This window comes from Mus pahari, chromosome 1 (assembly GCF_900095145.1).
Source record: "Mus pahari chromosome 1, PAHARI_EIJ_v1.1, whole genome shotgun sequence".
NCBI lineage: Eukaryota > Metazoa > Chordata > Mammalia > Rodentia > Muridae > Mus > Mus pahari.
In genome coordinates, this window is record NC_034590.1 from 36,741,174 (window position 1) to 36,767,942 (window position 26,769).

Consider the following 26,769-nt stretch of genomic DNA (forward strand, 5'->3'; position numbering starts at 1 on the left):
GTGATGCACATGCAGTCTGGATTTAATCAACATGGGAGGCATTTGGGAACAAGCTGAAAATCAATACTTCTGTCTCCTCCTCCTCCTCCTCCTCCACCTCCTCCTCCCCCTCCTCCTCCTGCTCCTCCTCTTCCTACTCCTTGTCCCCATCATCATCTCCCTCCTCCTCTCATCCTCATTTCGGTTGTCCTCCTCTTCCTCTTTCTCTTCTTCCTGCTCCTTGTTCTCCTCCTCACTCTCATCATCACCTCCCTCTTCCTCTTCCCTTTCACCATGAATTTAAGTGTAACAGCCTGTTTGTTTTAAATCCTTAAATGATTTGTTAACATCCTATGAGGGCTCTTAGGGCAGAAATTTTTGGGAAAGTGCTCATGTGCTCCTTGCTGGAAATTGCTCCCTCGTTGTCCCACAGGGTGCCACTCACCATGATGTCCCCACTTGCTGCCCACCCATGTGTTCTTTATTATCACTATTAAAATGTAGTAATAATAAAAATAAACCTAGTGGATGAGGGGATGGTTTTGTGGTTAAGAACACTGGCTGCTCTTGCAGAAGACCTTGTTAGGTTCCAGCATCCACATGGCAGCTCACTGTTGTCTGTAAGCCCAATTCCAGGGGGCCTCTGTGAGCTCCTACATACACGCAGTATACAGACATACAAACAGGCAGCCCCCCCCCACATCCACACAAAGTAAATAAATATTTAAAAACCAAAACCACAACATTTACTAATATTTAAGAAAAAAGGTCTCTAAAATTTAGAGAATCGAGAAGACTGTTCATAAACTTAAAGTTGGGAAGCTTTTCTAGGCAAACCACAGATCTGGGGAGTCAGTCAGGGATGCAGATGGACAAGAACTGGATCCAACATAAAATTTCACCCCAGAAAGAACACAGTGACAAACATCAACATTTAAATAACAAACCTTAGAGAAGAAGAACCACTGTAACAGATATAATAAAGTCTACACTTCTTAACACGGTAAGTACGGATTAACTATAAAAGTGACTGCAGAATAGAAAAATAAACAACACTGGCAACTAAACATAAAATATAAATGACAAACAAATGTAAATCTTACTTATCATTAAGGCAGTGAAAATTATGTAATGATATCCCACTTTCCTGCCGAATTCTTTCAGGACATTTTTGGATAATACACAAAACAAAATCCACACGGGGATGAACAGCCACAGTGTTGGCAAAAGTGTTACATGGTACCTTGCTTTTGAAGATGAACCAAGGAATAAGTTGATAAATCTTATTCATTTGTGTGTGGGGGCGGGGGGGGGGCGTGGAATTCAACCCAAGGCTTTGAGCTAGCTTACTAGGCAAGAACTCTCCTCTTGGTTTTCTAAAATAAAAATCTCAGTACGGAGTCCAAGGTAAGTTGTGATTCTTCTGTGTAAGCCTCAAAGTGATGAGACTACAGGTATTTCCCCCAAACTGAACTGACTTTATTAAACCAAAGTGTACGCATGTGCACCGAGACTCTTCTTCCTTTATCATCTCCATGCCTGTTTAAAACTTCTGGTCTCACACACAGCCATGCCTTCAGCACCTAGGTCAGCTCCCTGCAGCAGGTACCCACTTTGCTTTCCTTGAGTAGCTAGTGTGCAAGCAGGGCCACATTCTCTGCCATCTTCCTTTGATCAAAAGACCAGGCTCCTACATGAAGGTGTAACAACTAAAGCACCACACATCCTCCCAGCGGGATGCCCCACTGGTCTCTAGTTAAGAGAAAAGTCTTTCCAAGAATTCATGTGGAAATTCAGCAAGGTACACAACTATCTGGCAAAAGCAATGTGCCTATGTGTAAACTGCGATACACGTAATAAAGATACACACGCGCGCGCACACACACACACACACACACACACACACACACCATGCATGAAATAATGGCTAGAAAGGTAAGAAGAAACTGTTGGTTGCTACTTCTGGAAGACAGGGTATATTTGAGATATTTAGAGTAAAAAAAAAAAAAAGTTAATTACTTTTACTTAAATATCTTTTTTATGCAGAGAAAACTAGATGACTTTAAATTATGCATAAAAAAGAGACATAAACACTACATGTCCATATGGTTATGTATGAGCTATTCTAAAGAGAACTAAAAACCACAATTAATTATTAGTTGAGAAAATTTAGATAAAACAAAATATACACTGTGTCTTGGGTAGAAAGGCAAAAACTGTCTAACATCAATTCTCAAAGCTATATATAAAGATTATATGATTCCAATTAAAATATCATATCTTTTCTTTTGATTCCTGGCTCCCTGAAAACGTCAAAGATCATCTTGGAGAGTAAACATCTAAGAACAGCCAAGGATGATTTTAAGAAGTAGGCTAAGTGCTTGTGACAGGTATGGGGGCAGGGATTTCCAACCAGTTATAAAACTTGAGAAGATAATTTGCTGGACATGGGATCTACCTTTAACCTCAGCACTTGTAGGGTGGCACCAGGTGGGTCTCTGTGGTTTTGAGAACAGCCTGGACTACTCAATGAGTTTCAGTCTAGTCAGGGCTACAAAATGACACCCTATGTCAAAAAACAAGAAGGTAAAAGAGAAACTAATGAATGGCCAGAAACAAAACTGGGACAGAATCAGAAGCCCAGAAGTAGATAAATGGGTCTACCTGTCCATGTGTATATGTGTTCACACTTGCACTGGGAGGGTAGACACTAGTTGCATGTTGGTTGATCATCCATTAGACACATCTTGTTTCCACCACTTTTCCTTATGGGTGCAACAAAATACATGACAAGAAGCAACTTAGAAGAAGAAGGCTTAGTCTGGCTCACAGTTTGAGGCTACAACCCCTCATGGGGGGGGGGGGAAGCATGGTGGCAGAAGCCAGAGACTGCTGGTTACTTGGCAACCAGAAAGCAGAGACAGGCAAACGCTGATGCTCAGCTCAGTCTCTCTGTGTAATGCAGTCTGGATCCCCAGACCATAGGATGCTCCGCTCCCATTAAAGGAGTGGTCCTCTCTTCTCAGTGAACCCGAAACCCCACTCATGGCTACCTTCTAAATTTGTCTCATAGGAGATTCTAAACCTTGTGAAGGTGACAATATTGATCGCCACAGCTTCTGATTTTGTGTGGTGAGTTACCTCTTGAATGCTACTGAACTCAGTTAGCTGTAGAGAACATGAAATAATATTTATGACAATTACGAAGCAAATCACAAAGGAGCATGGATAGTAGAGCACACCTGACTCTACACTATGCACACACATGGCTGTACATATGCATACGTGGTATGCACAGAGAAGCCTGGGAAGATACTGTAAGCCGATTGATAAGATTTGGGAAGGTCTTAGTTCTTTCTCTTTTACAGTAGAAAAAAGATTCTGTTTTCATATTTTTGTAGAGTTCTATCTCGTTTAATACTCTATGAAGAACATAGGGGGCAGGTAGTCGTTACATACAATACGAAAGAGAAGGAAGGACAGCAATATCAACCAACCAGACCCCCACCCCAGAGCTCCCAGGGACTAAATCACCAACCAAAGAGTACACATGGAGGGACCCATGGCTCCTGCAGCATATGTGGCAGAGGATGGCCTTGGGAATCAATGGGAGGAGAGGCACTTGGTCCTGTGAAGGTTCGATGCACCAGTGTATGGGAATGCCAGGGTGGTGAGGTGGGAGTGGGTCGGGGTGGGTGGAGCACCCTCATAGAAGCAGGGGGAGGAGGGATGGGATAGGGGGTTCTGTAGGGGAAACCAGGAAAAGGGATAACATTTGAAATATAAATAAAGAAAATATCCAAATTTTTTTTAAAGGAAAGGGAAGGAAAGTTGGGGAGAGAAGAACATTGTGTAAAGTCAGATCATATTAGCAGAAGGCAATGGCTCCAAAACCAGAGCTCTTCATGTCACATCCATGACCCCTCAGCCTACAAGGACTGGCTTTGTGTGCCTGAGCAGAGAGACACTGTGTCCTCTCTAAGTGAGACCAATGGTGATGCATTCACAGCACCAGTTAGCCAGAGACCTGAGGGAAAGGACGCCAGTGCAGCCCTCTGTGTGCATACGATTGCTCTTCTCTTTCATTCACCAGAGGAAGAAGGCACAAGGAAACTGGAGCTGACTTTCCTGTTCTTTCTTACAGCTCTGGAGGTTCAGAAAGAAACAGGGTGGGTCTGAGATTGACAAGGTGGCTTGGAGGGACCCAACACTGTGTGAGCTTTCTCTTCTATCCGGCTGTCAAGCACTGCCACTTCACCTAGGTTTCCCATAGTGCTTTGCATAGGAAAATAAGAATGCCAAATAAAATCTCCTGCCCCCCTGTAAATGTCTAGATTATCTTTTGTCCACTGCATGAAGTTCTTAGGATCAAAGAGAGTGCGGAGTTATGGAGACAAGATGGCCAGTCTCCAATGTTGATAAAGATGGAATCCAGGCTATAGGGGCTCTTAGTAACCGTGAGGACACAGCACCTCAAGAGGATGGTGCTGTGATCGTCACAGTGAAGGAAGCCTAGCCTGTGATCTCTAGAACAGTAAGACTAAGACCCAACAGTTAGTTTTTGTAACTCTGAAGCTTCCTCCGTGTTGAGACTGTGCCAGTTTTCCTCCTTGAGTCTAAGCAACATGGACACAAGGAAAGACAGCACTGCCCTGTCTAAGAAATACTCAGCATTCTTCCCTCCTGACTCCTGGAGTGATCACTGATGGGCACAGCAGACAGCCCAGCAGCTGGGGAGTAACCTGTCTCCAAAGGGGAGCCCAGCACTGACTTCAAGATGAAGCAATGCCAATGCCAATGCCCCTGCCCCTGCCCCTGCCCCTGCCCCTGGGAGCCATGGCCCTTCTAGGAGTCTAACTCCACCCACACATGATGTCACTAGATGCACTTTAATTGCTGTTCTATAGAATTATGAGCTGATTTACCTTGAGGTGATAATTCTGTTCAGCAAATCACTTACTGATCCTCTTTAAAGTGCACCACACTGCATCTAATTTTCCTAGTGCAAAGATCTTTTGAACCAGTATGTGTGTGCCTACAGACAGGAGGCACAGGCATACCCATGTACATGCACAAAGGTGTGAGTACACACCCTTCATCCCCCTCCCCATACACTGTGCTGGCCATTTTATGTCAATGTGGCATAGCTATATTCATCTGAGGAAGGAACCTCAATTGAGAAAATGTTTCCATAAGATTGGGCTATAGGTGATTGATGGGGGAGGGCCCAGCCCATCGTGGGTGGGGTCATCCCTAAGCTGATGGGCCTGGGTGTTATAAGAAAGCAGGCTAAGCAAGCTATGAGGAGAAAGCCAGTAAGCAGAACCCCTCTATGTCCTCTGCATGAATTCCTGCTTCCAGGTTCCTGCCTGGTTTGAGTTCCTGCTTTGGCTTCCTTCAGTGCATTGAGATTCAGGATATGTGAGCCAAATAGTCTCTTCCCCCCACCCCAGGTTGCTTTGGCAATGTTTCATCACAGCAACACTAACCTTAATTGCGATGCATATATATTCACACCCACACACAACATACACACACACACACACACACACACACACACACACGAACACATACATACTCATATACACACAGGTGCATGCACACACACATACATATAGGCACACATGCATACTCATACCCCCCCCACACACACACGGGTGGGAGTGTGGAGCTGAAGCTAATTGCAGTCAGTGCTTGTCTGCAATCCCAGGACTTGGGAGGTAGATGTGGGAACACTGTCAAAAGTCTGAGACTATCCAGCTCTATATAATGAGTTCCAGGCCAGCCATGGTTACATAGGTGAGCTCATGCCTCAAAGGGGGAAAAAAAACAAAAGGAATAATTTACATGAGTAAGTTCTAATCAGGAGAATTTATAGAAACGAGACGGGAACCAGTGTGACTGAAATTCCCTAAGCAACTAAAAAGCTAATGAATGGATAGGACTTTCCCTGAGACGTGAAGAACACAGCACAATTAGCCCTTTCTCCCCGCACCATCCAAGCCGCTGACCTTTACGGAAGGTTTTCACAAAACCTTCTCTACTCACCAATTGGCAGCCTTCGAGGGAGCTGACGAGCTGGGCGTTCTGGCAGGAGAGGATGGAGCCGGCCAGGTTGAGCATCACACACACTGCAGAGAGCAGCATGAAGAAGGTAATCTGGAAGCCAACCAAACACAAATTGATTACCCACTTGGCGAGCCGAGGAGAAAAAATGCCTTGGCTTTACAGACACTTTAGCTTAATGAAGTCATTACACCAACAATATTTATGTTTTAGAGGAAAATGTGATTGTTTCTCAAGATGTCACCTTCCTACTACCCTAAATAGCAAAAGTGAAAGCGCCGAGAAGCCATGACAAGTTACCATGAATTTCTCTGGAACCTCTGATTTTAATTTTAGAAGCTAAACCTGAAAATACTATACATTCCAGGCACTCAATAGGAACCCGCCAGAACTTATTAAACAAAACCGAGGGAGAGGGCTATATTGATTAGAAGGATGTTAAATTGATTTTGTTTAGTTTTTAGTGTGGAAAATGTTGCACATGTGCAGAAGAGAAAATGTAAAGAGGCTCCAGGCACTTGTCACCTAGCCTCAGGAACCAGCCAACTCCGCACCAGCTGTCCTTCACCACCTCGCCCATGGGGGAATATTCCGCCATAAATGGAATCCGTCAGTGTGTATTTCTAGAGAATTGTGAGCCATTCCTGAAAATATTACTGAGTTACTGTTGTCATGCATGTTAAAAATAAACACTTGTTAGTATCGAATTCTAGAACTGCTTATCCCACCTTACTTTCCCCTAGTTTCCAGGCTCGGAGTCAGATCACACAAGATACAGTGTAACCGTTATTGCTCTGAGTCAGGTCACACAGGATACAGTGTATCCGTTACGACTCCTTCTTCCTCCTCCCTCCTCTCTTCTTCTCTCCACACAGTGTTTCACTACTTATCCCAGTCCAGCCTTGAACTCACAATCCTCCACCACCTGCCTCCTAAATCTTAAATCTATGGGTTTTCACCTTCCTGTGTCTTCCTTAAATTTTACTGAAGAAACCAATTCATCAGCCCCATAGAGTGGATAACCAGGCCGAGTCATAAAATACCTTTTTTTTGTGTATGTGATCAAGAAGGCTAATATGATCAAAAGCAGGGAGAATGTCAGGAAATCTTGATAAAGATGTTGAAAGAGGTGAATAAATCCTGATTTCCAGTGGTTCCTAGGGCACCCTTCTGGGCTGCTATGCCCTTCATGGTCATTATGCCATTTCAAACCATTCTGAGCTACAGAAAATGGCCATCAGTACGAATGACGCCTGGAAATGCAAATGTAAAGACATTTTGTCTGGTGGAATGGAACTAATGGTCACCCATGGCTACCAGCAACTTTTACATTTACTTCTAAGTGTATTTTAGGGTTACAGAATTCAGGACAGCCCGTGCAGACAGTGTTTAAATGTCTACTACAAGTGCCTAGAAAATGTATTGGTTCCCTCTTGAGATAGTAAGTTTTATCATCTTTAACCTATGTTTAGTATGATGTTTAAAGCTGCTTCCTGAGCAGTAACTAGTAACTTCACTCTGTGTGTGTGTGTGTGTGTGTGTGTGTGTACTGCATCACTAGGATCCATGGACTTCAGTTCAATGAACATGTTTCAATCACGTGCATCACTGCACACTCAAGTTGACCCCTGGGCTCTTAGGGTTTATGAGCTTCAACTTCTTGCTTGCTCCCTGGTTCTTCGAGGCCACCAGGACTCACCTTACACGCTTCCTGCCTCAGACCTGGAATAGTGTAGGCACCTTTCAATGAGAACAAGATTTCGATGCCACAATTCTTGTGTGCAAGGTGTTCTTCGCTCTTTCGATGGTCATTATTTTCAACTTTTCAGTCGCCAGACATGCCTTGAGTTTATACTGACATTTCTGAATCAAACAGGAAGCTTTTAACCCAACCTATCCACCCTAGGTCTGCATCTCCTTTCAACCATGCCAGGACCCTTCGTCTTCAATATAATTGTGATTAATTTCACAGCTCCATAAGCAGTCTCAAGCGACCTTACAGCCACCAAAACACACCATAGAGACAGCTTAAGATGGAGATCCCTTTGCATCTTTAGAAAGCATTCTACCAAGAACAGTCAACCCATATGTCCTCTTCTGTGGGAGCTGGGCTCCCTTTTCGCTGTTCTGTTAGGGTCTCTAACAATTCATGGTATTTCTGGTTTCCAGAGTAACTGACACAGACAAAGGGACTGACCCTTCCCTGGGACACTGAGCAGGTGGTAAACATTGTTAAGATTTAGTGTCAATCTTAAGTTAGGTTTATGTTGTAAGTGATCATTCTGATGTTCATTTCCTACAAATAAGAGAAGAGCTGTAGGCCACTCAACTTGACACCCCTCAGCAGCTGTTGGTCTGCCCCTTGCTTCTCCGGCTTCCACGAGCAAAGGGGCTTCCAGTCAAGCAGCCAGACAGACCAACCTCCTGCTAACACTGACCATTTTAAATACTCCAGGGACACTGAAGAAACTACATGGAGATCACAGCTCCTTACTCTGTCTCCTGAAGATGCATCCCCAGTCAGGACTATTTCAAATAACTCATACCCAGCCTTTTGCTATCATAAGCCTTGCTGAACTCCAGGTAGCCATTTCTTCCCAGGCCTGTGGAGGAACACTTCTTCCATGGTCTAATAGGACTATTGTGACCAGCAGAAGAGACAATGTTGTGATTGGTGCAAGTGCCGATCTTTATTCATCTGAGAAATTTGCTGTGATTAGGGCAAGGACTGTTTCTCTGGTTGTCCTATCAGGACAAGTAGTTGGGGACACCTTCCTGACACCTCCCCTGCTACTGCAACATTAGGTCTGGTAAAGGGTGTGCTATGTCAGTAACACACAGGAAGAAAAGATGAAGATACACACACCAGAATGAGTGGAGTGGTGGCGAGGGCAGAGGTACCGGCACAGCATCAGCAGCGATGGTGGGCACAAGGACACTAAGCTGCAGGATTAGCTAGTGGCCACCTGTCTGGCTTCTGTAGAAGAGGTAGAGATGACAAGCTTGCCCACTCTGCTGCAGAAGTAGCAGACTAGCTACCTACTTCACAGCTGAAGAAGAGGCAGGGCAGAGCCATTAGCAGGCCAAACTGCAGAAACACCAGAGTGCCCGGTTGCATCGGCAGCTGCAAGAGATGCAGAACTGCTGGACAGTGGCAGCAGATAAGAGCAGCTATGGACCTCTCCTGAGTGGCAGAACTGGGACAGCAGCCACAGTCCCAGGAGGAGGCTGAAGAGTCCCAGAGGGCAGCCATAGCAGGGACAAGAGAGATGACAGGGTAGAAAAAGGTTAGGAAGCTGGGGCTGAAGGACGGAAGGTTATAAAGAGAGAGAAGATTTAAAAAAAAAAGTAGGCCCCAGTGAGAGAAGAGCCCCAGAGAGCTGTGATGGCTTTCAGCAAGGATGTCAGACCTCCCAGGGTCAGGAACTGTAGCACTGTTCTCTGTCAAGGGCTGAGGAATCCTGGTACCTAGGACCTGCCCAGAAACTGCACCAATGGTCACTAGCAAGGGCAGAGAAATTCCATCTTCCTGGAGCCACACAATGGCTCTAACAAAAGAGAAGAGCCCTGCTACCTGAGGCCTCAACACCATGTTAACACTAGCTCCTGCTGCGGCGGCGGCTGCTGGGGCTGTCCTCAAAAGCTGAAGGATTCAGATACCACCAAACCCCAATACTTGAAGGGCTTCTTTCCCACCTGTACTTTTTATCTGGGTAGAACAAGCAAGCTAATTGGTACTGAACGTTGATTCGAGGGTCCCAACGTTCAACGAAAAATTACAAAACATAGGAAGAAACAGCAAATTATGGATATCCACAACGTTGCCACAGAAAGCATCTCGAGACAGCTCAGACACGGTGTTTTAGTTGAAGACCTCTTAATCCTCAGTGTTCTGAACATGCTTCAAGAAACCCAGGACGTAGAGCTAAAGGAAATCAGGAAAATGATAGATAAGATGGGCTGGGTGTCCATGCAGGGGAGTACAAAAAGGAAAGAGACAGAAACTGAAGATAGAGAGCGACCTAGTTGAACGGAGACACAAAAAGAGTGCAACTGCGGGCTTAAAGCTGCCGTAAGAATTATCGAGTGCAATGCCGGGAAGCAGAGATGTGCTGTAGATGAGAAAGAAAAGCTAAGAAATCTACAGAAAGTGCCAGCCATAGGTGCAGACTACTGATGGCAGGTCTGGCGGAAGCAGGGGAAGACAGAAACCGAATCTGAAGGTCACATGGCTAAACTCTCCTGGTATCTGCTGAAGACATGTTTACATATTCCAGATGCCCCAGCAACTCCAGGCAGGAGACTCAGAGAACCACAACTGAACACAATAAAACCAAGCTAGCAAAGGCCAATGGTGCGATGAGAGGCTTGCAACAAGATGAGACTCTTTACTAAGGAAGTAAGATTAGCAGCTGACTGTCCTTTAGACACCATGCAGGTGACAGGAAGTGGAATAACACGTTTAGTTTACAGTTCTAAAAGGAAAAAAAAAACAAGAAGAAGAAGAAGAAGAAGAAGAAGAAGAAGAAGAAGAAGAAGAAGAAGAAGAAGAAGAAGAAGAAGAAGAGAAAGAAAGAAAGAAAGAAAGAAAGANAAGAAGAAGAAGAAGAAGAAGAGAAAGAAAGAAAGAAAGAAAGAAAGAAAGAAAGAAAGAAAGAAAGAAAGAAAGAAAGAAAGAAGAACAACCTGCCAACCCAGAATTCTATATCCTGCAAAACTAGCCTTTGAAATTAAAGGTGAAAGCAAGACACTTCCAAATAAATAAGCTAGTGCTCAAAAGCAGAAAGGTATGGTTGGCAAGAAATCTCACAGGGCCTCTTTACCCTGAAATGACAACCTACTAGAGTCTAACTAAAGCCATACAAAGAAATGTATTGTGTTAAAAGGATAATTACATGTTTAATCTATTACTTCTCTTTTGTTATCGTAGATGGTGTAAAAATGAATTAAACAAGTCAATGGTCACACAATATTAAAAGATGTGATAAGGAGGGAGTGGAGTCAATAAGAATAAAGTTAATAAGAATAAAGACACTGCTGATATTAAGTTGGGACCAGATGATCAGCGGCTTAAGGTGTTGCTAAGATTTGGATGTGAGTTGTGCCCCAAAGGTTGGTGACTTGAAGCTTGGTTCTCAGAGTCAATACTGGGAAGTGATGGATGTTTAAGAGGTGGAGCCAGGTGGGAGATTCCTGGGACTTTGTGAACACTGACCTTGGAAAGGATGGACAACGTTCCTGAGGAAACCCAGTTAGTATCTTTGAAAGTGGATTGCTAAAAGAGAAGCCTGGCCCTCTGCCCTCTGGATTCCTGCCTCTCCAGGGGATGCCTTCTCTTTGCAAGTCCCCCCCAGAACACTATTCATCATCAGGGTTTTAGCAGAAGCTGAACCCAGAGGGCACTTCATCATGGACTTTTCTGCTTTCAAAATTGTGAGCAAAGTATCCAGTGTCGGATACTTTGTTATAGCAATTGAAAAATGATCAATACAAATGTTACAAATAACTTTCAAGCTTAACCCTGAAAAACAATTAAAAGATATGCAGCAGGGTCTGGAGAGATGGCTTAGCGGTTAAGAGCACTGGGATGACCTGGGTTTGGTCTGCAGCACTAAATGGTGTCTCACAACTTTCTGTAACTTCTATTTCAAGGGATCTAACACACTTTTCTCGTCTCTATAGGCAATGCACAATGATACATGTGGCACAGACATACAGGCATCTAATGAACCCATAGGCAAAAACAAATAAACATAAATAAACAACAGGGTGCTTAAGATAAATTGTGAACAGATATAACAGGAAATAAAATAACACACTAGGAAAATTTATCCAACCAAAATGAAATAATCATTGAAAAGAGCTGAAATATAAAAAAATATAAAATAAATACAAAGCAAATGAGATAGTAGAGGTAATCACTTAAACCATCATAGTTTAAATACTTGATTTGCAGTCACTGATGGTATAGTATATATCTTTTAAAAAGAAGTCTAAATTATATGTTGCAAAGGAGGACTAGCTTTAGGTACAAAGACACAAACATTTAAAAAAAATGTTTAAAAGAACAGCACAAGAAAATAGGTCTGGCCATTAGAGAGAGTTAGTGAGGCTACACTAATGTCTTCAAAACAAATAAGGTGTGAAAAACTGTTACAAGGACCATAAAATGTGCAGTAATGCATCAGGGGGAAAATCTAATTCATAAAAATGGGCAACTACAAACATATGTATCAAAACGACTGCATCCTCCAAATGTGAATCAAAACAAGACAGTACTGAGACCTTCATAATTTATTTTTATTGATGAAAATGTCTACATGGTCTACCAATAAAGAATAAGGACCCAGAAATATCATAGGCAATGAGGGCCGATAGAGATAAAGGAAATCCCAACCTTGGGGACACATCCCAACCTCGGGGACATATGACCTCACCAAATAAAGATGGGTGAGATCTAGGCTCTGCCTGCAGAAGGCAGGTCGTTTTCAATTCACTGTGAAGGGCTGGGTCCAAGTAAAACACCTTCCCTCACTAACAGGATGTAATGCCAGCATTCAAAACAGAACCCAGGCATACCAGTTAGCCAGACACCCGTAAGCAACCACTACGTCAAAGAGGAACTCACTAGAAAACAAGAACAAGCAAAAGAAAATCTTTACAATAAAAGAAAGGAAAGCAAGAACCACAGCAAAGCATGTGGAGTCCAGGAAAAGCATGTGTGCATGTGTGCAGGGAGATTTCAGGCAGGAAGTATCTATGTCCACAAGGAAAGAAGACCTAGTGCGAGATTCTGACATTTCACAGGAAAGAGTGAAAACCTAAAAGAAAATGAATAACCAAACCCTCAGGAGCAGGAGAATAATCCAGAGCAGAGTAGAGGCAAGTGGAGTCCTTGTAACAAAAAAATAGTAGATATGGGCACAGAGAACCAAAGTTGGGTCTTGGCTAATATCACCAAACTGGCAAACCTTCAGATGAAGAAAAAGAGAGAGAGGAGATACGCATAAAATTTTTTAAAATGGAGCTATTAATACTGACCCACAGAAATCTCAAGGACTTTTTAATATTAGACAAATGTGTTTATATGATAATGAGTCACTCATAAGTTAAATATGAATGTGAAATCAGCAAGTTTTAAGACATAGAGATTTTTCTCTTCACCAATTTGGTGGGGGCTCCTCTGTGCCCTCTTCTCAGTAAGGCCTCATCCACAACCCCTGAGACACGAATGGAACATGACAGTCTGGTAGCTCTGGACACAGCCCTGGGATGGAACCAATTCTCCTTCGCATGACCACTGAGCAAGGGCTCCACAGACTGCTGTTTGTTCCAGCCCGGCTGGAAGATGGAGCCTTGCCTCCAAGACACTGGGATATTAGCAGGAGCCCAGCTTTCTGAACAGAGATGGAACTCTTACACATCAGGACTCACTTCTGATTCTGAAATCAGATCCCTCCTCAATGCACCCTCACTCTTCCTAACTGTTTTCCAAATGCCCAAGTCTCCCCTGTACAAGTTCCCAACCCCTTAACAATAAAATAGTGTCAATGACAGTGTGTTCTTACTACCTTAACTGGTGTTTGACTTCAGCTTGGGCACAATGACTCAAGAAGAATGAGAAGGGCAGCGAGATGGCTCAGCCAGTAAAATCCTCAGACATTCAACCCTGAGAACCTCAGTTTATTCCACTGAACCCAAGGAAAAAGTCAGGTCTGTAATCCCCACACTCCTGTGGAGAAATAGGAAGTGAGAATATGGATCTGAAGCTCCTCTGTGCAGAACAAATGCAGAAGTCATGATGGGGGCAAGGAACCAACTTCTAAAGAGCTGTCCTCTTCCTTCACATGTGTGGATGCTTCAGCACACATGTACATATACATATATTTGTGTGTGCATGCACACACACACACTCATACACACATATATTCACATACATACACATACATAGACTCACATACATTCACACATATACTCACACTTTATACACACCACACATACATGCACTCATACAGATACCACATACATACATGCACACACATACTACATAGACACATACCACATAAAACATACCACCACATATACAATACACATGTGAACACATACTCCCACACACATACCACACATGTACCTGTGAACATGTACTCACACATACTCATACCACATAACACATATAAATATGTATTCACCATATTTCATGAACACACACAGCATTCATATGTACATACACACACACACACACACACACACACACACACCACACATAAAAGTAAACCTTCGGATGGTAAGGAGGAGAAGCTGCTGATACATTCACAAGAGATTAAACAGAAATCAAAATCCTAGCAAAAACTAAAAAGTTCAGCCCTACCCTTCATTTCCCAGTGATTTCTCTTAAGCACTTGAGTTAATAACAATACTACTTTTTCCAAACTTGGAGGAAAGGGAACGCTTCTTAACTTGTCATACAAAGCTGTCGTTATCATGAGACCAAAGCCAGGCAAAGAAAACTGTAGACATTTGAATTAAATACACAGAATGCTACCAGTTTTATTAGATATTTTGAGGGTTTTATTAAAGACCTTAATAAGTTTCCTTTTGAAATGGATTATTTCTGTCTCAATGAATGTGTTACACAATACTATCTTCTGACTTCCCCACTTGTCTTCATCTTGTAACATTTGAGGGTGAAAACAAGTAAAAAGGTGTCAAATGAACCAATTCAGAAAGAATATACTTAAAAGAGTATCTGGCAAACTGAGCCACCCAGACAGCATATTCTTTATTCTATAAATATGCTTACAGATGTGAAGTGTGCTTCGAGTATCCAGTAATAATAATTCTTCTCAAATGCTTGTTTCACGTTATAGGATAATAACTGACTATGAGTCTCTTGTGATCTGGTCAAAAACTCCTTTCCTATTGTCCTGTAACTAACTCCAATAAAGCTGAAAGATTAAAAAAACAAAACAAACAAAAAAAGAAAACTGTAGACAACTAGGGAGACACACAGAAAATCCTCAACAGATATAGAAAGATTGTAACTATACTCTGGTCAGAACGGAGCAAAGCTAGAAAAGGACAGAAGACAGTGGGTCCACACTACAGCCAAGGGGCCCTGTTTCAGAAGAGCAAGAGTCAGTGTGATAAGCAACACAAACATGCTGAAAAGGAGAGGCATCCCAGCATCCCAGCAAATACAAAACTCATCTGCCCTACTATGAGATCCCGTGTCCTTCCAAGACACATCTAAAATATATGCAGATGATAGGCTATAAGGAAACTATGAGGAGACACAGGTGGAACTAAATTACCCAGGCAGTAAAATGATTACACTGGCTTTCTCCTTTAAATGCATGGAATTTTACAAATAAAGGAATTAAAGACATAGTTGGATTCCATCCACCACTCCCATCCCCACCCCTAGATACAGTGCGAAATACCAGTAATCCTAGAACATGAGGTGCTGAAAAAGAGAACAGTGAGTTCAAGGACAACCTGAACAGGTTGTTGCCACTGTTCTAGGTTGCTCACCAGGACTTAATGGTAAGACCCTGTTGCTGCAGACACTGAACACTTTAGTCACAGGACACAGAGAAATCAAATTGATACTGGTCAGGAAGCTTCCTCTGAGCTGGCTAGATTTATAGTTACTGGAAGGTGCCATGCAGACTGTGGGATCTTGGGAGGTCATCAAGTCTAACTCAGCTGTGGGCCCTGTGAGCCACAATAATAAGCCAATGACTGTCCCTAGATGCAATAGTGTCACAAATGTTACATACATGACCAACTGCTATCTGATTGGATTGAAGTCCTGTGCACTGGAGGAAACACACGTGTAGCACTGTAAATCTGGTCAAAATAACCATGATGGGGGTGCTCACAGGCCCAGGTATGAATCTATTGTTATTATTCTGCTAAATGGGCATAGTATCCAAGTGTCCTCTACATTCATATTTCTCACCCTATATATCAGTGCTGTTTCCAAATTTCAACAGAAATATTCTCTGTGTGGCGGCAACTACAGAAACTCACAATGGGGCAAGGAGCATGAAGTGACTGTGGGGTGCTGAGCCCCAAATTAGACATCTATCTCACACTACCTCTCTCAAGAGCTTCAGGGACATTGTGGAAAGATGGCAGGAGCTAGAGGATGCGATGGACTGGAGCAAACAATGTCTTCTAAACACAAGAGGACCAGTGGGCTCATGGACTCATTGCAACTGTGGTGGACTGCACAAGCCCTGCCCATGATCCAGCCAGCCAAAATTTGAGCATTGCCCCTTGTGGAGGAGCTGTTTTAATAGCTGAAAGCTGCCAGGGGAGGGAAGACAGTCTGCTCTAAGGATGTAACCTGTGCTAGGTCAACTCCACTCCACTGATTGACACCACACCCTACTGTGTATGGGAAGCACAAATTGAACTCTGTGTGTTAAAAGTATTTTTAGAGGACACCAAGTTGGGAGTGGATCTTGACTAAATTAGGGGGAAAGGGTGGGTGAATATATTCCACATATATTACATACATATATGAAATTCTCAACAAATTATAAACCTTAATGTACTCACAAATATCACTGGGCCTATATAATCTTACACAGGTGAGGTCCTTTCAAACAGTCAAAAGCATACAGTAATTAACTAGTTCTTATACAATATGGCAAAAGAAAGTTCCTCAGTACATTTTTTGAGATTGGAATATTTTGTTTCTTGAACAATTCACTGTGTCAGCCATTAAAAGAGGAAGAGGGAATGGGGGGATTCTTAGTCAGCAAGCTGCTCTCTACACAAGCATGAGGACCTGAGCCTCATCTCCAGCACCTATGTGAAAAATCCCAAGTGTGTTGCTTGCTCACCATCACTGGTAGGTGGATGCAGACAAGAGGCTCCTCGGCACTTGCTGGCCACTCAGCCAGCCTGGCTTATCCAGCAAGTTCCGGGTGGGTGAAGAAAACTGCCTCAGAAAGCAGATAATGACATTCACAAGTACTTACACATTATATACCTTACCAACACACACACACACACACACAGAGAGAGAGAGAGAGAGAGAGAGAGAGAGAGAGAGAGAGAGAGAGAGAGAGATCTGAGCCAAAAACCCATTAGAGGCCTCACTAGCACTGTTAGCCTAAAGCCTGAGGATATAGATTCCTGTTGGGAAAGACACCTACACAGGTGGGAAGGGAAGAACTAGACACAGTGGGGTTGGGGTACAAATGGCACTGCAGATGTAACCTCAATGTTGAGAACATGGTAGGCAGCTGGCTCCCGCAACTCTGCCACCTAGTGTGCTGGAGGAAGCACTTCACCAGGCATGAGTAACCCTAGCAACCCCGTTTCTAAACTCCAGTCTTCCAAAGGTGTGGGAACTCCCAGGAGAAACAGCCACCTCCGCCAGGGTAAGAGCAGGGGAAGTTCAAGTAAGGCTGATCTTCTTGTACTTTAAAGAAAAATAAAAGTAGTGCAAGAACAAAGGGGAACCATTAAACACACAAAATTCAGTCCAAAGGGGTCTCATTGGCCAAATCAGGTGGAATTTGTGATTGTGTCTATGTGATATAACCTGGGGGTGAATGCAGATATAAATAGGTAAACACACTGAAATTTAAAATTTTGGAAGAAAAGTGATATTTTATTTCAATTAAAAACATAGTTTTAAAAAGAAATCTTTATTGAAGAAAAGTAACATGTATTTGGAGGGAAGGCATTCATATATTAGGGCGCTGTGATGACGTTAAGAACAGCTTCCACGAGTCAACTTTTTCTTTCTGCAGTGTGGGTCCCAGGGATCCAACTAAGGTTCTCAGGCCCTGGTGGCAAATGCCTTTACCCATTGAACTGTCCCATTAGATTCACATTGAGATCTTGTTGAGAAATCTAATACCTAGGAGATTTCCAAAGTATCCCTATATAAGTTATAAAGAAGGAACTGAAAAGTCCATGGTGACTGGAGAGGACTGGAAAGGTGCTTGTCTGAGCTCACTAACCAGAGTTGCAAACTGACAGCGTAAACTGAAATTTTACATCACCCAACAGGATCTGAAAACATAACACAGCACCGTTTCTAGTATGTTCCTGCCAAAGATGCATAACTCAAGTTTTATCAAGAAAACGCATTAGTCAACCTAGGCTAAGGACTAATCTAATACAAACTAACAACCAATGGCCTAGATTTACGTGCAAAATCTGAGTATCCAGAATCTACAAAGAACTCAAAAAGCTAAGAGTCAAAACAAAACAGCTTATTAAAAGTGAGCTAGCATCTGGTCAACGAATTATCAAAAAAGACACAAAAATATCTTTAATACGAATTAAAACTACTTTGAGATTTCATTAAAGCCGGGTCAGAATGGCGAAGATGAATAAAAAAGCTGACAGTGAATGCTGAGGAAGGTGTGGGGGAAGGAAGGCCTTCATTCACTGCGGCTGAGTTTGCAAACTGGTGCAGCCATGATAGGAATCAGCGTGGAGACTCCTCAAAAAAACTGCAAGCAGATTTACCGCGTGACCTACTGCGCCACTCCACAGCCTATTCCACAGACACCTGCGCGGCCATGCTCACTGCTCTGTTCCCAATAGCTTGGAAATGGAAACAAACCAAATGTCCTTCAGCTGATAAACTGACAATGAAGATGTGGTGTATAAACACTACAGAGTACTATACCTATATAAAGACAAAATGAAAGGCAAACAGAGTGAGCGAGAGATCATTATACCAAGCGAGCTAACCCAGACCCAGAAAGACAAACACTGCGTATTTTCTCCTGTTTGTGAATCCTAACTCTGAATCCTTAGATGCGAGTATATAAACTGGAGTAGCTGCAGATAACAGGAAAATAAAAAGGGCAGTGGGGCGGAGGGAAGAGTGAGCTCCTAGAAAGGGGAAAATGGGAGAGGGGGGGGATTAACTGGGAAGGATGCTGGAGGGCAGGGCTGAGGGAGGGGAAGGGATAAAGAACACTGAGGATGTTTGAAAAGGTCATGGGGAAACATACTATGCACTTCGTCTACATATATACATACAAACATTCATGGATACATAATGTGTGCATGCAGTGCCAGTCATGGGAAACCTCCCTTTGGGTTGTTGGTCAAAGGAGTCAAAGAGACTCCCCAAATAACAGGCTACAGTCATATTGCTCTTGGTCGCTTGAATTAGATTTGAACTAGAAGCCTTCTCCCCGAGGACTAGCTTTCATAGTACCCAAAGACGCTGTGAAAACAGCCGAGAGAGAAAAGCAATTAATAACGGCATCCAGTGTAAAGCCTATGAGCACAGCAAGATATCCCCAAGGGTGCAAGAGTGACAGCTGCCACCTTGGGGATAACTAACAGTTGTTGAACGCAAGACCCACTCCATAGGAGGGAATTCATGCTTGGTACTGTAAGGCTCACCTGTGGTTGGGGAGGTCATGAACCCTAGAGAAGAACCTGCTCCTGCCACTTCCTTAAGCCACGGTCATTCCTAACTCCACTTTCAACACTTCTCCTTAAACCCGCAGACAAGCGTGGCCCTCGCCCCTCATCGAAGCAGCTCCTTTCTGCAGCGGATGGAGACTGTCACCGAAATCTTCACCCGCTCAGAATGCAGAGAACAGGTAAACAATGGGCGCTCAACACAACCACCCCACCCAAGGCTCGGACGTGGCATAGAAGCGGGGACGGGGAGGTCATAAAAACCAGAGAACCGGGATATCGCTGTGAGATTGTGTCCTTTACGGATGACAGAGAAGCCGAGCCTAATCTTAACAATATGACTGCCCAAACAAGATCTAAAAAATGACAATACCAGTTGATACTCCAGTGCGGATGGGGGAACTCTCTCAAGGCCTCACCCCTAGATGAAGAACCGCAGGCTATGAAATGATTGCTGAGAGCGAGAATTAGTTTTCTTCAGGTATGAGTCCCCTACTTGATTGTCTAATCCCAACTGGTCAGTCTAATGTTCTCAGCAGTTAGAATTTTGAAAGGGGGTGGGGCATAGGAAGAGTTGAAGTGGGGAGGGTAGATTCAAGATAGAGTACTTAGTAGGAAATTCTCAAAAATAAATATCTTCATAATTAAGATTAGAATTTTTAAAAGGCATTACAAAATACAGGACTACAATTAAGACACATTAAAGTCCAATATGACAAAACCAAAAACGCTGACAGTATTTGCAATTGGACTGATGCGCAGAAGATACAAAGAGTTCTCACGAATCAACAAAAACATGTTGTTTAAAATCCAATGGTCAGAATGGAGAGTAAAAGGCAGGCTGATGCTTAGTGAATGTCACATCAGATGAGCAGATGGTACAGTGAAGTATTAACGATACACCCACATCCACCACAGGGCTGTAAAGGCTGAGTGCTCACACGGGTTGCAGAGTGTGGGATGGCTGGCAAAAAACAGTAAGAACTGTCTAGGTGCTGGTGAGAGAGCGAATGGATATCAGCTCAAGAGCCATTTGGCAAGTGTCACTGATAACTGTTGGCTTCTGGCTTGAACTCCTGAGGCACACACCTCGCTGATGGGAAGACATTAGGAGGTTGTACTCTCCCTTCATGAAAGGAAGTCAAAATGAATAAATCAGATAATGCATACATTAACTTCAATGTATACATGTAACTTCAAAGATATAGTAATGTCAAAAATAGCTGGTTAAAAACCACTGTGATAAAGGACACAAGGCCACTTATGTAAGCCATGAATGCCCACAAAAGGAAAACATATTCTCCATGAACGTGCACATACATGTAAAGTTATAGAAACATATAATGGCATGATATGCAGTCCTGGAATCTGTTGAGAAAGAGCTTATCTAGCCTCTAATGTAGCACCGCATCTCTAACAAAATAGCTTGACAATAAACTGTGAAGCCCTGGGAAAACCGGGATACCATTGCTGTACCTGACAGTTCTGAGACAAAGGGCACAGAGGACAACTTAAGCAGCACAGCACAATCGAAAGCTGACTCGGGTCAGGAGCCCGTGGGCAGAAGGTTAACTCATACACTAACCTAAAAGGTAACTGAAAAGGGGGACTCAAGGATAACTAGTCCTCGCTTAAAAATCTCCAGATCTCCTCATGCTGTTTAGTCACCTTGATATAAGCTGGGGTCATCTGGAAATGGACCCTCAGTTGAGAACATGCTTCCATCAGATTGCTCTGTAGAACACTTTCTTGATCCTTTTTAAAGTGGGAGGACCCAGCTCCCTGTAGACAATGCTATCGATGGGCAAGTGGTCCTGAGCTCTTTAAGCGGGCTGGGCAAGCCAGTAAGCAGTGTTCCTTCATGGCCTCTGCTATATTTCCAGCCTCCAGGATTCCTTAGTGACGGACTACAACTGAAATAAACCCTTACCTTCCAAGCTGCCTGTGGTCATAGTATGTCACAACTGGAGAAAGCAACCTAGGACAGACACTACTGCAACACAAGTCAACAGTCGGTAGCCCCTCTTGTCCCTCCATACCATGTAGCTACGACAGACTCCTCTAGTTGGCCTCTAGTTCAGGGCTGATTAAAGTCACCTGTCCTCACCGCCACCCTGTGAAAGTATTTGCCTCTTCTGATGAACAACTTGCAACTCTTATCAGAACAACAGTATTCACTGCCTGTGCCCAGTGTTTGGCCAGATACTATGAAGAACTCTGAGGAATCTGTGAACTTGTTTCCTGATTCACCTATAGCATCATAAAGTTGTTGGTTCTCCCCTACCCACCCCTATCTTACAGTGGAGACCTGATAGTTCAAAACGTAACCGCATAGAACCAGCCTGGCCTTTAGTTCAAACCAAGGTTATGACTTCAAAACCATGTCTCCATGCTGTGCCCCTCATCTCGTGATTGCCTTGTTCACACTGGTCTGTCTGGGCTGCCCGAACCAGACATCACCCTAAGTTCTTCTAAAAAACTATTCAAACATACCAAACAAGAAGAAAATGGGAATAACTTCTTAGTATCAGAACTTGTAACGGCTCTCCTTTAAGTGATCCGGCATGACATAAAGCACAAAAAGCAGTTCCAAATCAAGAATAAAAGTGAGGTACAAAGTGACTATGTCCTTCCACACCAGGGCCTTTGCTGAACTTTCTATCAAGTTCCACATCTATTCACCTTAATGGCACACTTGATTCTACAGACCTACAAGCTAAATTCTTCTGGTGGAATAGGATCTGCACTTGGGCAGTCTGATTCCCAATCAGGTCTGGTTAATCACTATGACAAGGCAGTTTTATAAACCTGAGACCTAATGATTTTTACAACTTGCTCTAATACACATTCACACACTTCTGCAACGCCATTCATTGACTTAGCTGTATCATGGCAAAAAACGTGTGGAATGATGATGTTTCCTTATTAGCCACAATTTCTAACAGGGAAACAATAAAAATAATGATGAGCTGACTCAAAAGTATAGTATTCATTATACTAGAAGAGAATCTTAAGTAGAACCCATAGGATAACAGAGTAATGATTATGAATGTAAAAATGCCAGAAAAACACATCACATAGATTTCTTGGGACCACAAGTGCTCACACCCAACAGAATATGTATATTTAAAGTTGTGTTGACAAGAAGCTAAAAACAATTTTATTTTCAATTTTAAAAAGACTTTTATTTTTCCCCATGAACTAGTCATTAAGATAATAACTACCCTGTTTTTTTTTTTATCGTCTAGAACATCAAAGCAATTTACTAAAGTGTTTCTTCTTGAATATGTTTGACATCATACAATTTCCCAGTTAGGTTTAGAAAGTTAGAAAACTCTTTATAAACAAAAAAGACAATTAAATGAAAAATTTCTTCCCTTTCTTCAGCAATGAAAATTTAAAGCTCCAAACCATAATAAAAACAAAGAAACAAAAAACCCTGTAACACATCCTAAGGCTCCAAGGCCTTTACGCCTAGCAGAATCAAGCTTCCTCCGACGACCCCCTTTCCCCTGTTCTTTTATACTGGATCTCCGGAGTCCCTCTGACTGCAACTCAAGACTTCACGAGGATGTGGCTGGGGCACTAGGAGCTGCGGGTCTGGCCCTACTCTCCTCATCTGCCAAAGCCTCGCAGTATTGTGCGGGCCAGTCTTTGGGGTCCTGATTATGGACTTTGGCCACAAACTTAAGAACTTTCATCTTGCTGGTTTCCAGGTTGGTTCGCGGGCCCCACTGTAATTCATAGTCCACAGGATCGGTGTGGGGTATCCTCCGGTACTCCAAGTAGCGCTGCCGCACAAAGTCTTCGGTAATGAGTTTCTTTGGGTCGCCAAAAATTAAGTGCTTCTTAGTGGGGTACACGCCGAGCCGCCGCAGGAAGTCCCAGACCTCAGTCTCGGTGATGGTATTGCCTTTCATGAAGATAAGCCCCAGGACTATCATAAGCAGGCCCGAGATGGGGGTACCCTGATCGCCCCTCACCTCCGCGTCCGCCTCCACCGGCTCCAGCATGTTGGTGAGGATGTAGGTGTGGCTCTTGGGCTCCAGCTCCACCAGCTTGTACCCGAACACGTACTGCAGGCGCTCGGCGGCCAGCTTCAGAAGGTTGGGGTACACGTCCCGGTAGTCGCCCACCACGTGCTTCAGGATGTCCGTCCGCTTGATCGGGATCTTCTTCTGGTCCTTGATCAGCAGGAACTGCACCAGCTCGGCCACCTTCAGCTCCAACTGCTTCTGGGTGCGCGGCCCCACGGTGGGGGCCGACAGGGAAGCGCGGGAGCCCTGGGAGGAGCCGCCCGCGCCGCGGGACGTGCTGGGTCCTTCCTCGCAAGCGCCTCCCCAGTCCCGCTCCGGATCAGCCTGCTTGCTGGGCCGGCCGCGGCCCCTCGGCTTCTGCAGCATGTCCCCGGTCGGCGGAGAGCTGGCCGCGTTCGGGAGCGGTAACCGCCAGGAGACTCCGCCGAGCGAGCGCGCCCGAGAGGCTCCGGGAGAAGCTGCGGCGCGCGCGTGACGTCACGTCGCCGGCGCGCTGCGTCCGGGAGGCGGAGCGATACGACCAGGAGCCAGCCTGCAGGGGGCGGGCTCTCTTCTCGACTACTGCGCATGCGGAGGGCCTCGGCGGCGGTCGCTGCTGTTCCTGGGCTCTGTCCCCAGCTTTAAGGAGAATCGAATGGGGTTTATGAGCTCATATAAATAGAAAACAAGAACCAAAACTTCTCGGCAAGTGCGCGGTTGAATTCTAGGGCACACCTGTTTAGACACGTCTAATAGTTTTTGCTTAGTTTTTAAGCTACAAAGTTTGTATATGGAACACAAAGGATAAGTGTGTGGGGATGGGAAAATGAGGGCGAGGAGGAAAAGAGCTGGAAAGTCAAGAAAAAAAAGTGTTGCCGGGCAGTGGTGGCGCACGCCTTTAATCCCAGCACTTGGGAGGCAGAGGCAGGCAGATTTCTGAGATCAAGACCAGCCTGGTCTACAGAGTGCATTCCAGGACAGCCAGGGATACACAGAGAAACCCTGTCTCGACACCCCCCCCCCCAAGTGTTGATTTGTGCACCAAATGCGGACATGTAAGTCTAGGGGGACCCTGTCCCGGCATCTGTCCTTGGCAGAGTTCATACCCACCTGTATAATCCCTGAGTCTGTAAGGGAAGTTATTCTCAAAAGCAAGACTTTGCTATTTTCAGGTTCACATTCTCTTCATTGAATTTTAGTTAGATGACCACGAGGAACCACATAAGCATTGCCAATAACGTGTCTTAGCTTGGTAATATGGGCTGACCTTTTGGAAGACATGTTTGCGAAAACTGCCGCGGACTCACATCCACGATTTTAGCAGAAACACGTTAGAGGAATGCTAACCCCAGAGGCACTTGCTCTCTCCGGAGACTACCACTTAATTTAGGTTACCAATGATTGGGAGTAGCAATAACGTGAATTTCTTAATTCTCTCTCTTAATATATAAGCTTTAAAATCTCAATAGGAAAGAGAAAAGCTATCATCCTTTACAATTTGTGGTGTGTGTGGTTTGTAGATGGTTTAAATTGTGCAAGTCTAATAGACAAAATGAGTCATTTCATTAACTCAAACCATCAGCAGTCTGTTGCTATTACTGCTATGGATCTCAGCAAATGGGTTTCTTCTCCATTTACTGACAACGGAACTGAGTTTTCCTCTGCCCTTTTTAAAGCTACCAAGAAAATAGGTAAACTATTCAGAGAATGAACTCAAATTGATTTCCTCCTTAATGCAAATATATTCAGAGGAAAGCAATTCAGATCACATTATTTGAATAATAACACCAAAACATGGCCTTATTAAAATTTCATTAAATGTAAGCAGCATAAAATTTTTGTTTATAATTCAATATGAAAGTGCACTCTGAAAATGGGACCTGCAATGCTAATAAAAAAATCCCATCCCATGTTGTGATTCAAGTGTTCTGAAATCTAGTGAGCTTTGAGCAGTAACTTTCTATTCCATACAGGGTCTACGAAGACATCATCAAAGGTTGATCGCAATGCCAGAGGCTGCAACAGTTTGAATGTGTCCTTTAAAGCTTGCATGTTGGCTGATATAGCAGCCTCTTGTGAGGCTATGCCAGTGCCTGGCAAACACAGAAGTGGATGCTCACAGTCAGCTATTGGATGGAACACAGGACCCCCAATGGAGGAGCTAGAGAAAGTACCCAAGGAGTTGTAGGGGGCTGCAACCCTGTAGGTGCAACAACAATATGAACTAACCAGTACCCCCTGAGCTCTTGTCTCTAGCTGCATATGTAGCAGAAGATGGCCTAATCAGCCATCATTGGGAAGAGAGGCCTGTTGGTCTTGTAAACTTTATATGACCCAGCACAGGGGAAGGCCAGGACCAAGTAGTGGAAGTGGGTGGGTAGGGGAGCAGGGGCAGGGGTGGGGTATAGGGAACTTTCGGGATAGCATTTGAAATGTAAATAAAGGAAATAATAAATTAAAAAAATTAATAAGAAAAAAAAAAAGCTTGCGTGTTGGAAATGTAATCCCCCCCACTGGAGAGAGCTGTGTCCTCATGAGTGAATGAATGCCATGCTCTCTGTAATGAGTTACGAGTAAGTCGATTTTGCCATGGTACTCTAACCCTCTCACGACACGATGATGCTCCACAGATGTGGTACCTGGCCCCTAGTCCTCCCACCCTTCAGAGTCATGAGTGGAAGACAATTCTGCTATTTCCAGTTTACTCACTCTGTGTATTATTTTACAGCAACACAAAATGGACCAAGACCAACTAAATAAAACACAGCATCATGACACTCTTCCATTCATCTGCTTCAGTTTCCCTGCACATTGAAATCTGTATTTAAGTTCATCAAAGCCTCCTGCGATCTAAAAAATCTGCAAAAAGGTCCCTCCAGAAGGATCCGTTGTGCCTTGAGCCAAACAATTTCAGCAGCCAAGAGATAAGAGAGAAGTGGAAAATAAGATGAGAGCTGCTGTCAGCCATCAGGCTGCGTTTCAGTATTTTCTGTGTTAATTTCCTCACAGAGAACCACGCGACTCCAGCAGCTAAGCTAGCACCCAAGACGAGAAACCACAGCATCTTTTAGCAGCACCCCCACACAGATAGCAGATGATCATGACTCAAAACACAGGAAGAAGGATACAGTTTTAAATCTCAGAACACCTTTCTCCATGCCATCCAGGATGCAGATGAGAAAACACAGGCACAGAATGATGTTATTAAAACGGAGGTTAGAAATTGCAATGAGAAAGTCGCCCAGACCCCACATCCCACTTCCAACAGACAATGGAAACTATGAAGTCCTAACAC

At 43.8% G+C, this 26,769-nt stretch overlaps 2 protein-coding genes across 2 annotated transcripts in view; both read right to left on the reverse strand.

Moving 5' to 3' along the window:
• Fam189a1 (family with sequence similarity 189 member A1) overlaps nucleotides 1-26,769 on the reverse strand; it is a 392,181-nt gene that overhangs the window by 89,854 nt on the left and 275,558 nt on the right. Inside the window, exon 3 of the mRNA XM_021203138.2 lies at nucleotides 6,028-6,138. Within this exon, the coding sequence (XP_021058797.1) occupies nucleotides 6,028-6,138 (111 nt within the window). The remainder of the gene's footprint in view (nucleotides 1-6,027; nucleotides 6,139-26,769) is intronic.
• Nsmce3 (NSE3 homolog, SMC5-SMC6 complex component) lies at nucleotides 22,622-23,942 on the reverse strand. The gene has a single exon (XM_021203153.2). The coding sequence runs from the start codon at nucleotides 23,859-23,861 to the stop codon at nucleotides 23,022-23,024; it is 840 nt and encodes a 279-aa protein (XP_021058812.1). The 5' UTR covers nucleotides 23,862-23,942; the 3' UTR covers nucleotides 22,622-23,021.